The sequence below is a fragment of the Motacilla alba genome, chromosome 15 (genome assembly GCF_015832195.1).
Source record: "Motacilla alba alba isolate MOTALB_02 chromosome 15, Motacilla_alba_V1.0_pri, whole genome shotgun sequence".
NCBI classification, from domain to species: Eukaryota; Metazoa; Chordata; class Aves; order Passeriformes; family Motacillidae; genus Motacilla; species Motacilla alba.
In genome coordinates, this window is record NC_052030.1 from 10,866,263 (window position 1) to 10,879,368 (window position 13,106).

The window sequence follows — 13,106 nt, forward strand, 5'->3', positions numbered from 1 at the left end:
GATGAGGGATGTTTACCCGATGCCCCCCACAAGGAGCCGCAGGCAGCTCTGCTCCAGTGGCTTCCCTGAGCAGGACAAGCGGAGTGAAAGCAAAAAAAAAAACAAAAAAAAAACATCCCCCAAGCCCTGCCAGTCCCCCACGGTCCCCAGCTCTCTGCCAGGATGGCACTTCCACAAGGAACCCACTCCCAGGGCTCACTCCAGGCTCTCCCTTCACCCCTGCAGGTAATCAGCTCCAAACGCTCCCAGCTGTTGACCTCAGGCTTGCTGTTAAGCTCAAATAATAACTATTTTAACTTAATTTGTTTTTCCTTCTGCCCAGAAAGAGCCTCACACCCTGCTGGGAGTGGAAAGGAGATTTGTTATCAGCTCCCACTGTCTCCCTGACCTGGAGAGGCTGCCCCAAATAATGATTTCTATGAGAACAGAGAGAGGCAATACTCAGTTTTATTGTTTTGGGAGACTATTTTGAAATTCAACTGGAAATAAGTTTTAAACAAACCAGTCATTCCCAGAATCCCTTCCAACAGTTTATGCACCTGTGGTAGTTTAGGAATGGTAGTCCCCAATTCACTGTTCCCACTGAAAACACCCCAGACCATGTGCCACCCACCCACTCCCCTCGCTGCTCCTGCAGCAGGATGGAGAGGAGAATGGGAGGTACAAGAAGGTAAACCCTGTCCTGGCTGGAACCAGGAAAACATCCCAAAATCAATTCCTGCAAATAAACAAATTTTTTAAAAATTAAAAGAAAATAGAGAGAGAACCTAAATAAGGAGCGCTTTTATCATGACTACATAAACTACTAGAAGTTTCAAAAGTAGAATTATAATCCCTGTTCTTCACCTCATTGTGTTAACTGGGCATTCCAAAAATCTTTTCAGTAAGTTCACTGACTTTAAAAGCTGTGGTAACATGGGGAAGATGAAGTATCAAACTTGCATATCTTTGCCTGTCATCTACTATGACAGGCATCAAAAAGTGCTCTAGGACTTTTTAGCATATATTACATGATATTCAGTGAGGAGTTTTAAAGGGGAGAAAAAAGGAATGCTCTGTTATCACCAAAAAAGAGCACTTTAAGCTCTTTGGAGCGTGTATCAAGTGAGATTTGGGTCTCTCTAGAGCCTCATTCTAAATTGATACAAGGTGGAAGAGATGAGAAGCCACATCTTGCAGTTCTGCAGGTTCCTCCTGACAGCCAGTGCAATTCTGAACTGCAGAGCTCTGCCAGAACCCTTCAGGCACCAGAGGTCACAGCAACACCACGAAGGGAAGTTTTCAAACCAGATCAGAGTCCAGACAGCAGGCACAAGCTTCAGCTTTATTGTTCTCCTAGCCATGGTCATCTTTGTAAAGGAATGATATTGCAGCTGAAAAAGAAGAGAGTAGGAGGAAATATTAAATTTTCATTTCTTAGGCAAGCACAGAAGACCTGGCATGGGATGGCTCAGACCCACCACAGCCCTCCTCCACTGGTTTACCAGACAAACCAACCACCGAGACCTTTCTGCCTGTGCTCATGTTTGATGGAACTCTACTCCCTGTATCCCTGAGCAGAACCAGCAGCCTCCAGCTTCCTGGTGCCCACCTGTAAGGTCTGTCACAGTGGGCAGTGACACAGCCAGGGCTGGCCCTGCTCAGGAAATGTGCCCTGAACTGGTGAAAGCCTCTTCCCTCCAGCAAGTGAAACAGTAGCTCACCCCAGGAGGCCCTTCCCGGCCCAACGCTTTGGAGTCAGCCCCACGTGCACCCTTCTGCCACCACGGATCACAGTCACACTCAGGGGTCTCTGAAAGAGAGGGAAAAATAGAAAAATAACCAAAATATTTCACTTTTCCATCAAAATATTTCACTTCTCCATCAAAAAGTCAACTCTCTCCCTTCTTTTGCTGAAGCACAGGAAGAACATTAAGCCCAAGGAACTGTTCTGCAGCAGTGCCCATTCCCACTCCTGAAAGAAGAGAGTGTTTTGTGTGAAGTCATCTCCAGGAGATCCCTCACTTCCACCACCAAGCACTTAATGGTTGTGGCAGCTTCTCTGGCCACGAGGGTGGCACAGCAATGCTGCTGCAGGGAGTCCCCAGGCAGAACAAACAATGTGATGCTCACTCCTCTCAGCTCTTCCACTCATGAGCAAATAGCTCAGTGCTGTGAGAGAACAAGGCTACAACTGCACAGACTGAATCTGACACTGTTTGTGACATGGAAATGATGATTCCGGAGATCCAAGTTCCATAGAAAAAGCTGTGGCTAACACAGACAGGCAAGAGAATGCAGTCACAGCAGGAATGAGCTCACCCCCTCGCTGTGCTGCACCACCGTGGCAATGTTCTGCAGGTTCTGGAAGTTGTTTGCATTGACAGATCCAAACTCCACAATCTCATCATCAACTTGAAGTCCCTGCACAGAGATAGAAGAGAGATGAGCATCTGCATTCTTCAAAGACAGGTAATATCACAGGAGCATCACCCTCCACCCAGCCACAGGGAGAGAGATGTGCTACAACACTTCTCACACTCAGGCAACTGAACATCACTACAGCCACAGGGAGAGGTGAGTGTTCATTCCTCTGCTCTGTTTCATGGGAAGAGAAATACTGAGGCTGGAATGGTCAGGGTGGTGTGGAAGGAGCCATGTGGTGCCAGGATACAGCTCAGAGAACACCATCTCATCCCTGGACAGTGACCAGCTCAGAGAACACTCATCTCATCCCTGGACAGTGACCAGCCCCTTCACAGGGCATCCCAACATGATAAAAAGAAGGGGTTGACACCCTAATCAAGCCCCCAGCTTATTCCCACTTATTAACAAGAGGCAGAGGGAGCCATGAGCTGTCTGGCTCCAGACAAAGCCTTCCCCACGAGCTGTGCCCGACGTACCGAGACACTGGCGGGAGAGCCCGGGCTCACGGTGTTCACTTTGGCAAAGGCCTGGGGCAGGCTCTGGTTCTGGCTCATGGCCTCGGCCAAGGCCTCCGCCTCATCCCTGGCATGTTTCTCCTTCTCCCGGGCGTGCAGCTTGTGCAGAGCTTCCTCCACCTGCTTCATCACAGCCTTGTGATCATTCTGCAGACCTGTGGGTGACACCATGAGCACACAGGGAGCTGGAGAGGCTTCCCCCAAAGGGCTCTCAGCACCTGCTCCCCCTGCAGCCACGCAGAGCAGTGCCCTGGCTGTCTCTGATCTCAGCAAGAACCTCTGCTCTATCTGCTGGGGCCTGGTGCCAGCCCGGCAGATGTTTATCAGCAGAAGTCAGACACAGAGAAAACCACCCTACAAATTTTGGTAAACATGCAAAGACAGAAGGGCTGGGAGGCCCATGATCCCTTAGCACCCAGTGAGCAGCTTAAGTCTTCTTTCCATAAGACACCTGCTGTTACGTACGTACCCTTCCTGAAAGGCAGGGCACTGGGAAAGCCTGGGATGAAATAAAGGCCAAGCTGTTTCCTACCCGAATTTTATTCTAGAAACAGCCCAGAAAAGCTTTGTTGTGTTTCACAGATCCCAAACGGCTCTGCAGCAGCGGCAGAATTTCAGTGCCGCTGCAGCAACGCGTGTTCAAAAGCATTTTACTGACTCAGCCCAGGCGGCAGCTCCGAGCACTGAGCAGAACCACCGGGGAACAGGCTCAGCACAGCCCCGGGCCCCGGTTCTGAGCCATTACAAGGAGCGCCATGGGGGTTTCGGAGAGCCAGGGGCTCCGCGGTGTCGTTCCCGGGCAGAGGCCGCCCTTGCCCCGCACATCCCGGTTCCGCTGGCTCATCCCGCGGGATGGGGGCGCGGCCCGGTCCCGGGAAGGGCCCCCCCGCCCGGTTCCCGTTCCCCGCTCACAGATGATGTTGTGCCGGGCGGTGCGCACTTGGTACAGGTCGATGTCCGAGCGGGGGAAGCCCTCGGCGTCCACCAGCGGCTCGTGCATCCCGACGCCCTTTTGCTGTGAGGGAAGAGGCGGCGGTTGGGAGGGGGCCGGGCCCGCGGGCCCGCACGGCGCCCCCCGGCCCGGCCCGGCCCCGCCCGGGCACTGACCCCCTCCAGCAGCTCGTAGCACGCCTTGATCTACGCTTCGATCTCGTCCTTGCGCCGCACCAGCTGCTGCACATCGCTGACGGTGACGGGGCGGCCCCCGCCGGGCTCCGCCATGGCCGCGGCCGGACGGGAGCCGGGACGGGCGCGGGGCGGGGCCGGGGGCGGGGCCGGGGGCGGGGCCAGCGGGGCCCTGAGGAGGCGACACGGCGGCGACACGGCGGTGACACAGTGGTGGCACGGCGGCGACACAGTGGTGACACAGTGGTGGCACAGTGGTGGCACAGTGGTGGCACGGCGGCGACACGGCGGTGGCAATAACGGGGTGGCACAGCTGCGTCCCTGCCACTGCGTCCCACCGCTGTGGCGCTGGCATGGGGGGGCACAGCGGTGTCCCCGTCACTGGGTCACACTGCTGCGGTGGTGCCACGGGGCGGCTCTGATGGTGACACGGGGTGGCACAGCAGTGTCACCACCAGTGAGTTACGCAGCTTTGATGGTGACATGTAGTAGCACAGCGGTGTCACCACCGCTGGGTGATACAGCCGTGGTGTACGATGTTATGTCCCTGTCCCTGCCGCTGGCCCGTCTCCAGCCTGTGGCCCGGCACATTTGCCGGGTGCTGCAGGGCATCCATGTCCCAGGCAGTGTGACAGCAGGGGACAGCCCAGCCCCACCACGAGACCCCCACCCCTGTCCTCCGTGCCTGGCACCCACGCAAGCCCCCTGTGCTCATCCTCTCCGGCCTTGCTGGTGGTTCCGACTTGCCAGCCCTCCCAGGCAGGTGGAGTTCGTGCACTCCCCGGCAGGGCCATCTCGTGCCCCCTCCTCCTGCTGTCCCACGTTTTGGGGTCCCTGCAGCGCTGGGCTCAGCGGGGCTGAAGGTGGCACCGCGTGGCCCCGTGCCCAGACACCACCACACCCCCAGCCGGGCTCTGAGCCTGTCCTGGCTCAGCGCCACCAGGATGACATGTCCCCAGGGAGGGGTGAATGTCCCCAGGGGCAGCGGGCGGGCCGGGGGATGTGCTGCCCAAATTGCGTCACCCCCTGTGACCTGTGACACACACGGGGCAGGGATTTGCCTGGGGGGCCAGCAGGGTCCCCACCCTCCGCAGAGCCTCGCGTGCTGCACTCGCACCCTCCGTGCCCTCCACGTTCCACCCCGCGCTGCCACCGCCAGGGCTGCCAGGACCCGTGACACGGCCCCGGTGACAGCCACCCACCGCCCCCGCTCGGGGCAGCTCCCAGCCCAAACCAAACACATCCCTGGGTTGGTGGTGGGAGAAGGTGGGGCCGAGGAGGAGCCTCCCCGTCCCGTTATATTGAAGCGCCCCCGTTTTCGCGCTCTCTTTGCTTCCATCACATCGCCAGGTCACAAAAATGGTGAGGGGCAGCAGATGGGAATTAATTCAGACATCGGGGGCTCCGTGGCACGGGACGCTTTCGGAGATTTCAGCTCTGCTTGAATTCGGATTTTCCAGTGACTGAGCTGGACGCGGCACAGCAGAGCTGCTCCTCACAGCCCGACCTTTGGATTCAGCTCCCTGGGGCTGCTGTACCTGCCTGTCCCGCTAATGTCTCTCTTTTCTCATTCTCTTTCAGACGTCCTACACAGACAAAGGAGAAAAGGTAAGAGTTGTGTCCCTGTCCTGCCCCCGTGCCTGGTGTGAAACATCGGTCACATTACTGCAGGTTATGTCAATGCCTTGATTACCTGTTGAGATCAGAAGTAAAACTGCTCTGGGCCACACAAGATCCTCGTTGTGAATTAGTATTAATCATTGGAATTTCTGGTTTGGGAGGAGAGTGACAAACAGGAGATGATGGATATTTCCCAGTCAAGTCAAGCCTTAAGCAGAATCCTCATTCCATGCAACATTTATTTCCAAATGCTGCATTTTTTGCCTCCTTTTTCACTTTTAAAGTGTTTCCAGTGCTGGGTGGCCGGTGCCAAGTTGGGCAGTGGGGGGGAACCGAGCAAAGGGGGATCTGTCCTGGCTGTGGTTGTTGTGTAAGAGCTTTTGTGGAAGAATTAATCTTTAACACAGTGAGGTTTGCAGGTGGGCAGCTCCCTGGGATGGCCACTTGTGGGGAGCACCGGGAGGAGTGAAACTGTAGCTGCGGGCAAAGGCGAATCTGTGCTTTGCACCCTCCAACCTGCAGTGCAGGATCCTGCGGGACTTGACTGTAAAGCACTTTGGAAAATCACCATCGGGGGGCTGTTCCACCCAGTTAATTAGATGCATTTGCAGGAGATGCATTTTCAGGGTCCCAGCTGCTGCTTCCCCCTGCTCCAGAGCCGAGCAGTGCTGCAGGAAATGCAGCAGCAGCAGCTTTCAGCCCCGTTTTCCTTTCCTTTCAGCCCCAACGAGGCCGCTTCATCCATTTCCACTCCATCACCTTCTGGGTCGGCAATGCCAAGCAGGTGAGAGGCTGTGGCCACCGGGCACGCGTGTAAAGGGACAGCAGTGCCAGGGGACAGCAGTGCCAGGGGACACCTCCCACGCGGGGACAGGCTGGGTGCTGCTGGCATTGGCTGCCCGGGGGGTGTTGGTTCATCCCGGCAGCCCCTGGGCCGGGGATGTGCCGGTGTCCCAAAGCCCGGCCCAGCCTGGCGCCGGTGGCCTTGGTGGCCTTGGTGGCCCTTGCGCAAGGCGAGGGGCGGCTGCCGGGGGTGGGATGTGGGACGTGAACCAGAGCACGTGGCCGGGCTCAGCTGTGGCCACCGGGCTGCAGAGCTACATGGGCTCATGGCAGCTGATCTCCATCCCTTGGCCTGGGACACTTAAACACCCCTGTGCTTCACACCTGAGCTGCTTTTCACCCAGCTTTGCAGAACAGGGGACACACAGAGATGTCTCCTGCTCCATGGCAGCCCTCGCAGAAAGTTCTGGAGGCAGCACTTCCCACTGAGTTTGGGCTTTTTCCTCATTCCCTGCCCTTTCTTGCCTCTGCGTGTTCCCTCTGGGCCGCTGGAGGAGGCAGAGAAGATGCTGCCTGTTCTCACACACAGGAAAGTGTGACTTGCACCTGCCGTGGTGGCTGTTCTCCATGGCCTCTGAGCCACCAGCACCGCAGCTTCAACCAGAGGCTCTATTCCCTGCCCACAGGCTGCATCCTACTACTGCAACAAGCTGGGGTTCGAGGAGCTGGCCTACCGCGGGCTGGAGACCGGCAGCAGGGAGGTGGTGTCACATGTCATCAAGCAGGACAAGGTAAGGGAGCCCCTGACAGAGGTGCCACTGCCAGGGCAGGGAAAGGCGAGGCGGTGTCAGACATGACATGAAAACCATCACCTGTGCTCCATCCTCACCTCTCCTCTTCCTCGGCAGATCGTGTTTGTTTTCTCGTCCGCTCTGAACCCAGGGAATGAGGGTAGGTGTCACTGGGGGGGATGGAGAGGGAAATGGCCGTGGCAGAACAAAGCAGCTCTGCTCATGCCTGTGGCTGTTCCTGCTCGGGGCAGAGATGGGGGAGCACCTGGTGAAGCACGGGGACGGCGTGAAGGATGTCGCCTTCGAGGTGGAGGACTGTGACTTCATCGTGCAGGTGGGCAGCCCCTCCACCCCCTCCCACACAGCCCCCCAAAACAGTGAGGGGAGGCAGGGAGGGCCTGGGGATGTCTCCCCCTGGCCCGGGGGAGCTGTGGCAGGACAGGATCTCTCTCCTTCCGCCCAGAAAGCCAAGGAGCGCGGTGCTGTGGTGGTGAAGGAGCCGTGGGTGGAGCAGGACAAATTTGGGAAGGTGAAATTCGCAGTGATCCAGACGGTGAGTGGCAGGGCAGGGCCATGGGGCTGGCTGCAGCTGGGAGGCCCCTGCATAAACCAAGCCACATCACAACCACTTTCCCCCTTCACAGTACGGTGACACCACGCACACCTTGATAGAAAAGCTCAACTACAAGGGCCTGTTCCTCCCTGGGTACCACCCGCCCCTCTTCAAGGACCCCCTGCTGCCCAAGCTGTGAGTACTTTCCAGAGGGTCCTGCCTGGCTCTTTGCCATTGTGTTCTGGTGGGATATCCCACCGAGGAGCTGGACAGGTCCCCACTGCCTTGCCCTGGAGCCCCCTGAGCTGTGGGGTACCCCTGAGCCTGGCTGAGACCCCCCTTGTCTTCCCCCACAGACCAAATGGCAAGCTCAGCTTTGTTGATCACGTTGTGGGGAACCAGCCTGACCTCCAGATGGTGCCAGTGGCAGACTGGTGAGAGTGGGGAGAGCTGGTGGGAGGTGGAGCAGCAGCACAGCTCTGCTGGTCTCACCACTTCTGCCAGGGCTGATGAAGCCAGAGCACAGCTTCATCTCTGTGGGGATGGAGCAAGGGCTTGATGGCCTTGTGACGTGGGCAGGTACCAGAAGAACCTGCTCTTCCACCGCTTCTGGTCAGTGGATGACAAGCAGCTGCACACCGAGTTCAGCGCCCTGCGCTCCATCGTGGTCACCAACTATGAGGAGACCATTAAGATGCCCATCAATGAACCAGCACCTGGCAAGAAGAAATCCCAGATTCAGGTGAGTGGGGGCTGGTGGTTGATCCATGTGGCTGCCTCCACACCCAGGGGGATCTTAGTGAAGGAACAGGGACCAAGTGTCAGTGATTTGGAGCCAGAGCAGACCTGAAGTGGCTGCTAGAAAGCAATCCTGCCTCTGCTGGGGCCTGACAGACCCTGGGGGAGCTGCTGGGCAGAGCCAGTTTACCCCATCTCATCAACAGTGTCTTTGCCATTCCATGGTGCCCCTGGGCTGATCTTGCCTGCATATTTATAAGCCCACGCCCATCCCTTCACAGCTGTAGCTGTGCTGTCACTACCCTGGTGACATCTTTTCCCTGTAGGAATATATTGATTACTACGGAGGGGCCGGAGTCCAGCACATCGCACTGAACACCCCTGACATCATCTCGGCGGTGAGTGCAGCCCTGGGACCCCCCTGCCCTGGGACCCCCTGCCCTGGGACCCCCCTGCCCTGGGACCCCTGCCCTGGCTCTGGGCACGGTGCTCATCCCAGGGTGCACCATGACCCTGTCAGGGTACAAGGACACCGAGCTAATGGCCCTCGTGCTGTGGTTGTTTTACAACCAGGATTAATCCAGGGGGTCAAAGGGACCTGTTGCTGCACCTGTGAGCTGCCTGTCCCTCCAGCTTAAAGCAATTGGGGTCTGCAGGGCCCTTGGTGACACCTTTGTCCTTGCAGGGTGCCTGGTGGGACACAGCCCAGGCTGGCAGGCTGAGCCCCACAGCCCATCACCCACCTTCAACTGGGGCACAGGCAGGTCTGGGTTGAGCCCAGCTGCTGCTGAGCAGCCAGGTTTGGGCTCCTCTCCAGACCAAAGGGCATCAGTTAGGTCAGAGGCATCAGTTAGGTCAGAGCAGGAGCAATGATCCTGCACAGCTCTCTGCAGTGCCTGGGGAGGACATCTCGGGCCTGCCCGTTCCTGGTGCCAGAGTGAAATGATGAGGCAGGTTCTCGTGCTTGAGGTTGGCCAACGCCATGGGAATCTGTGTCCTGACACTGCCCATGCCAGGAAATGCTCCCGGCACAAACCCCTCCTGAACTGAGCCCTGCTGGGTCTCCCCTGCCTTGCAGATCACCAACCTGAAGCAGCGGGGCATGCAGTTCATGGATGTGCCCTCCAGCTACTACCAGGTGCTGCGGGAGAGGCTCAAAACTGCCAAAATCAAAGTGAAGGAGAACATTGACAAGCTGGCGGTGAGTCAGAGGGGCAGAAGGCCTGCCCAGGGCTGGCCCAGCTCCCCACAGTGCTCTGCGGGGATGTGAGTGACACAGAGAGCCCCACTTGCTCCTCTGTGGGTCTTCGAGCTGTCGCCTCATTTCTTTTCTCCAGGAGCTGAAAATCCTGGTGGATTTTGATGAAAAAGGCTACTTGCTCCAGATCTTCACCAAGCCAGTTCAAGACAGACCCACGGTCTTTCTGGAGGTGATCCAGAGGCACAACCACCAGGTTGGTTTGAGGATCTCCCGCTGATCCTGGCCACGAGCCCTCAGGGCCACCGAGCCCCTGGTCCGTAACGGTGCCGTCCCCGCAGGGCTTCGGCGCCGGGAACTTCAAGTCTCTGTTTGAAGCCATAGAAATGGATCAGGATGCCAGAGGGAACCTGACTGTGCTGGAGCCCAACGGGGAGACCAAGCGGATGTAGGGGATGGCAGGAGGTGCCACCCTCATCCCCGAGGAGCTGAATCCCAAATGAACTGGGAAACACCCCATGTTTTGGTAAATAGCCCAGACTCGAGTGCCACAAAGCCAGGGAAGCCACGGCCAAGCTGGACAATGTCAAAGGACCCAACACCTCTCCCAGCCCAGCCCTGGCACTGCCCTTCGGTGACCTCCTGGGAGATGGGGCTGGGAAATAGCAAACACACTCTCAAAAAGCAGCTTAATCTGATCCAAACCATGGAATTCTTAACAAAAGGCAGGTTTCAGGCATGTGCCAAAGACATGCAGCTACAGAGGAAGACAGAAGAAACAACTGGGAGTGCTCAAATTTAGGCTATCCAAAGTTTTAATTTTAGCTACACGGGAAGCTGCGAAAGCACGGAGGCGTTTTCCTCTCTGCACATCTCCTTTTGTAAGATTTTGGTTTAATTGCTTTTAGGTTCAATCTTGAATTTGAATTTGCTGAGAATAAACATGGTTTTAGGGTAGCTCCAACACTCTGGAATGAGAATTAATTGTATTTACATATTTCAGCCTTCCCAAGGCAAGAGAGTCTTGCTCTAATACCTGTAAATTCCTGCATTAATGACGGCTTGGGGTTTCTCCCATGTTTCCAGCAGTAATTGCTGGCATTGGCAGCAATTCCTTGGCTCAGATCCTGGCTGCATGTGCAAAGTCTCCTCTGGGTGTTGCTCTGGTGTTGTCCTTTGCACGGGGAATTCCTCCCCAACACAATAAATCCCTTTTCTGACCTGGCCTGAGTGCCTGGGGAGTCCCTGTGTTCCCAGGGCTGCAGCTCCAGCTTTCCCTGTCCCAGCCTCAGCCCAGCTGCTGCAGGACACGCTGGGGTGTCCCCCCTGTGCACAGCCACCCTCCACAGCCCCCGTTCCCTTTTCCCAGGGGGAGCTCTCAGACCAGAGCAGCCCGAGCCCTGCTGAGCCCTCAGCTCAGGACAGTCCTGTCCCCAGCCCCTCCTGGCTGAGCCCCCAGGTGTGGCTGTCCTGCAGCCCTGTCCTGCAGCCCTGTCCTGCCTCTTCCACCTCCTCCTCCATCAGCCATTCCACTTGTCCCTGCTCCAGGCATTTCTTTCTGAATAAAAGCTCAGAGAGGCCACCGTGACCCCCCCAGCAGCAGCAGCCCCCCATTCTGGGGGGGTACACGGGCCAAACCTGAGCAGCTCCCCCAGCTGCCCCTTCTCTGGGCCCCAGGGAGCAGAACCAATGCAGATTTCAAACAATCACAGAATCTCCTGGAAGGGACCCACAAGAACCATCCAAGTGCAGCTCCTGGCAATGTGAATAAACTGATTTAGAAAGAAAGCAAGCAAAGAGCCTCTGGCCACAACAGCCTCACACACCACTGACACCTGAACTGGTGGTTAAGGGCTTTTGCCTCTTTAAAGTTATAAATAAATAAATAAAAAAGGATATGAAATCAGCAATCCAGGGGAGAAGGAGGAGCAGGGACCCCTCACCTGCATGGGTTGGACATGTTTGGACTCCTGGTTCACTGTCAGGAGAGCTCTGCCTCAGCTCTCCAGGGCTCTCAAGATTGCTGATACTGAGACATTAAAGTTTATAGGCTAGAATCACTCACATACTTCTTTCATGCAATATAATGTTGCTTAAATTCATTTCCTGCTCACCAGAATTAATATTTTCAGTAAACATTGCTGGAAATCAGTTCTTCACACTGTTCTTGCTCTGCATCTGCCTCCTTGAGCTCTCACAGCTCCCAGCACAGGTCTAAGAGCAAAGACCCTGGTGATATATTAAGCACAACATAATTTTTCTGTAAGAAAAGTCAGTATATTTATGGTTTGCTTTATAAAAGTTACTATAATACAATGGTACATAGTATTCAATTCACAAAAATATGAACAAATATATACAGCATGACACATCCACAACAAAAACACTTTCTTCAAAACAAGATACATACTGGTGACAGATTCTATATGCACAAAACATCCCTAAATTTATAAATTTGCTTAACCAAAGAAAAAGCAGAAATCCTAAATCTTCAAAGCAGACTTGTTGTTGTTTTTTTTTAAGGAACTTAAGAAAAAAAAATTAAATTTATTGCAAACAATTTGACCTGCCTACTTTTAAAGGAGGCCCTTGATTTCCACGCTGGGAATTAAAACCAGAAAACTGCAAGAATTGGGAGCTGGGTGTTCTTCCACATTGCTTCAAAACTGCCCCATTGTTTTAGAGCGTCCTTCTTGATGTGTTTTCACTTGGACAAATCCTACAGTGGCAATTGAGGAAACTCATAAAAACAAAACAAATATTAAACTGAAAAAATCCAGTTGCTAATTTGCTTAAATACATTTTAGGGTGTCTATTAGACTGTACACATTTCCTCGCTTGAAATAAATAGATTTTGCACATTAGGTTTCAGACTGAGGGAGGGGGGGAAAGAAGAAGCCTTGACTTGGCAATTTTTTGTCTTCAGTTTCTTAATGCTTCTAATTGCATCTATTTATTTGACAAAAAACCCCGTATTTATACAGAATTTACATTATACAAAGCTTGACACAAGCTGTAAATGCCACCAGCTCCTTTGCTATACTCAGTCCTTCTTCCTCCCCATCTCGACATGATTTAGAGCTGGAATCTGTTTAAAAAGAACTCCAAATTACAATAGTCACTTTTAATAAACTATTTACATGCTCTTGAAGTACAAAGAAATCAGCAAAAAAATTTCAACATGTTTCTACAAGAAACAGTGTTTGAAGAGAAGATTCTTGAGTTCGCCTATGTACAGAAAATGCATTTTTTTATACTTCAAAATCCTTTTTTTTCCTTAAATTTTTATTTTGTACAGAAATGCACTGAAATGATCCCTGAAAAAGGTCACAAAAACCAGAACTGAAACTACTGTATTTGTTGGAGTTTGAAAATGA

The 13,106-nt window shown here is 54.3% G+C and overlaps 2 protein-coding genes across 2 annotated transcripts; one reads left to right on the forward strand and one right to left on the reverse strand.

Moving 5' to 3' along the window:
- Positions 1-429: 429 nt before the first annotated feature.
- On the reverse strand, positions 430-4,190 carry PSMD9 (proteasome 26S subunit, non-ATPase 9). Its single transcript, XM_038152779.1, has 6 exons — positions 4,029-4,190; positions 3,834-3,936; positions 2,883-3,076; positions 2,302-2,403; positions 1,704-1,792; positions 430-1,373 (listed from the first exon to the last, which is right to left on the reverse strand). Exons 2-6 carry the CDS (start codon positions 3,919-3,921, stop codon positions 1,346-1,348), a joined length of 501 nt encoding a protein of 166 aa, XP_038008707.1. The 5' UTR covers positions 3,922-3,936; positions 4,029-4,190; the 3' UTR covers positions 430-1,345.
- A 1,147-nt stretch (positions 4,191-5,337) lies between these two features.
- HPD (4-hydroxyphenylpyruvate dioxygenase) lies at positions 5,338-10,693 on the forward strand. Its single transcript, XM_038151941.1, has 14 exons — positions 5,338-5,408; positions 5,628-5,654; positions 6,388-6,450; positions 7,136-7,240; positions 7,358-7,400; positions 7,492-7,574; positions 7,704-7,793; positions 7,885-7,988; positions 8,150-8,227; positions 8,373-8,535; positions 8,858-8,929; positions 9,610-9,732; positions 9,869-9,985; positions 10,071-10,693. The coding sequence occupies exons 1-14, from the start codon at positions 5,406-5,408 to the stop codon at positions 10,179-10,181; spliced, it is 1,182 nt and encodes a 393-aa protein (XP_038007869.1). The 5' UTR covers positions 5,338-5,405; the 3' UTR covers positions 10,182-10,693.
- The last annotated feature ends 2,413 nt before the right edge of the window (positions 10,694-13,106 follow it).

Coding starts and splice junctions, on each gene's coding strand:
- PSMD9 (XM_038152779.1), bottom strand. CDS start 3,921: ATGCACGAGCCGCTGGTGGACGCCGAGGGCTTCCCCCGCTCGGACATC. Junction 3,077..3,833: donor CGCCCGGCACAACATCATCT/GTGAGCGGGGAA, acceptor TGTCACCCACAG/GTCTGCAGAATGATCACAAG. Junction 1,374..1,703: donor GCCGGGAAGGGCCTCCTGGG/GTGAGCTACTGT, acceptor CTTCTTTTTCAG/CTGCAATATCATTCCTTTAC.
- HPD (XM_038151941.1), top strand. Junction 7,575..7,703: donor ACTGTGACTTCATCGTGCAG/GTGGGCAGCCCC, acceptor CCTTCCGCCCAG/AAAGCCAAGGAGCGCGGTGC. Junction 8,930..9,609: donor CCCCTGACATCATCTCGGCG/GTGAGTGCAGCC, acceptor CCTGCCTTGCAG/ATCACCAACCTGAAGCAGCG.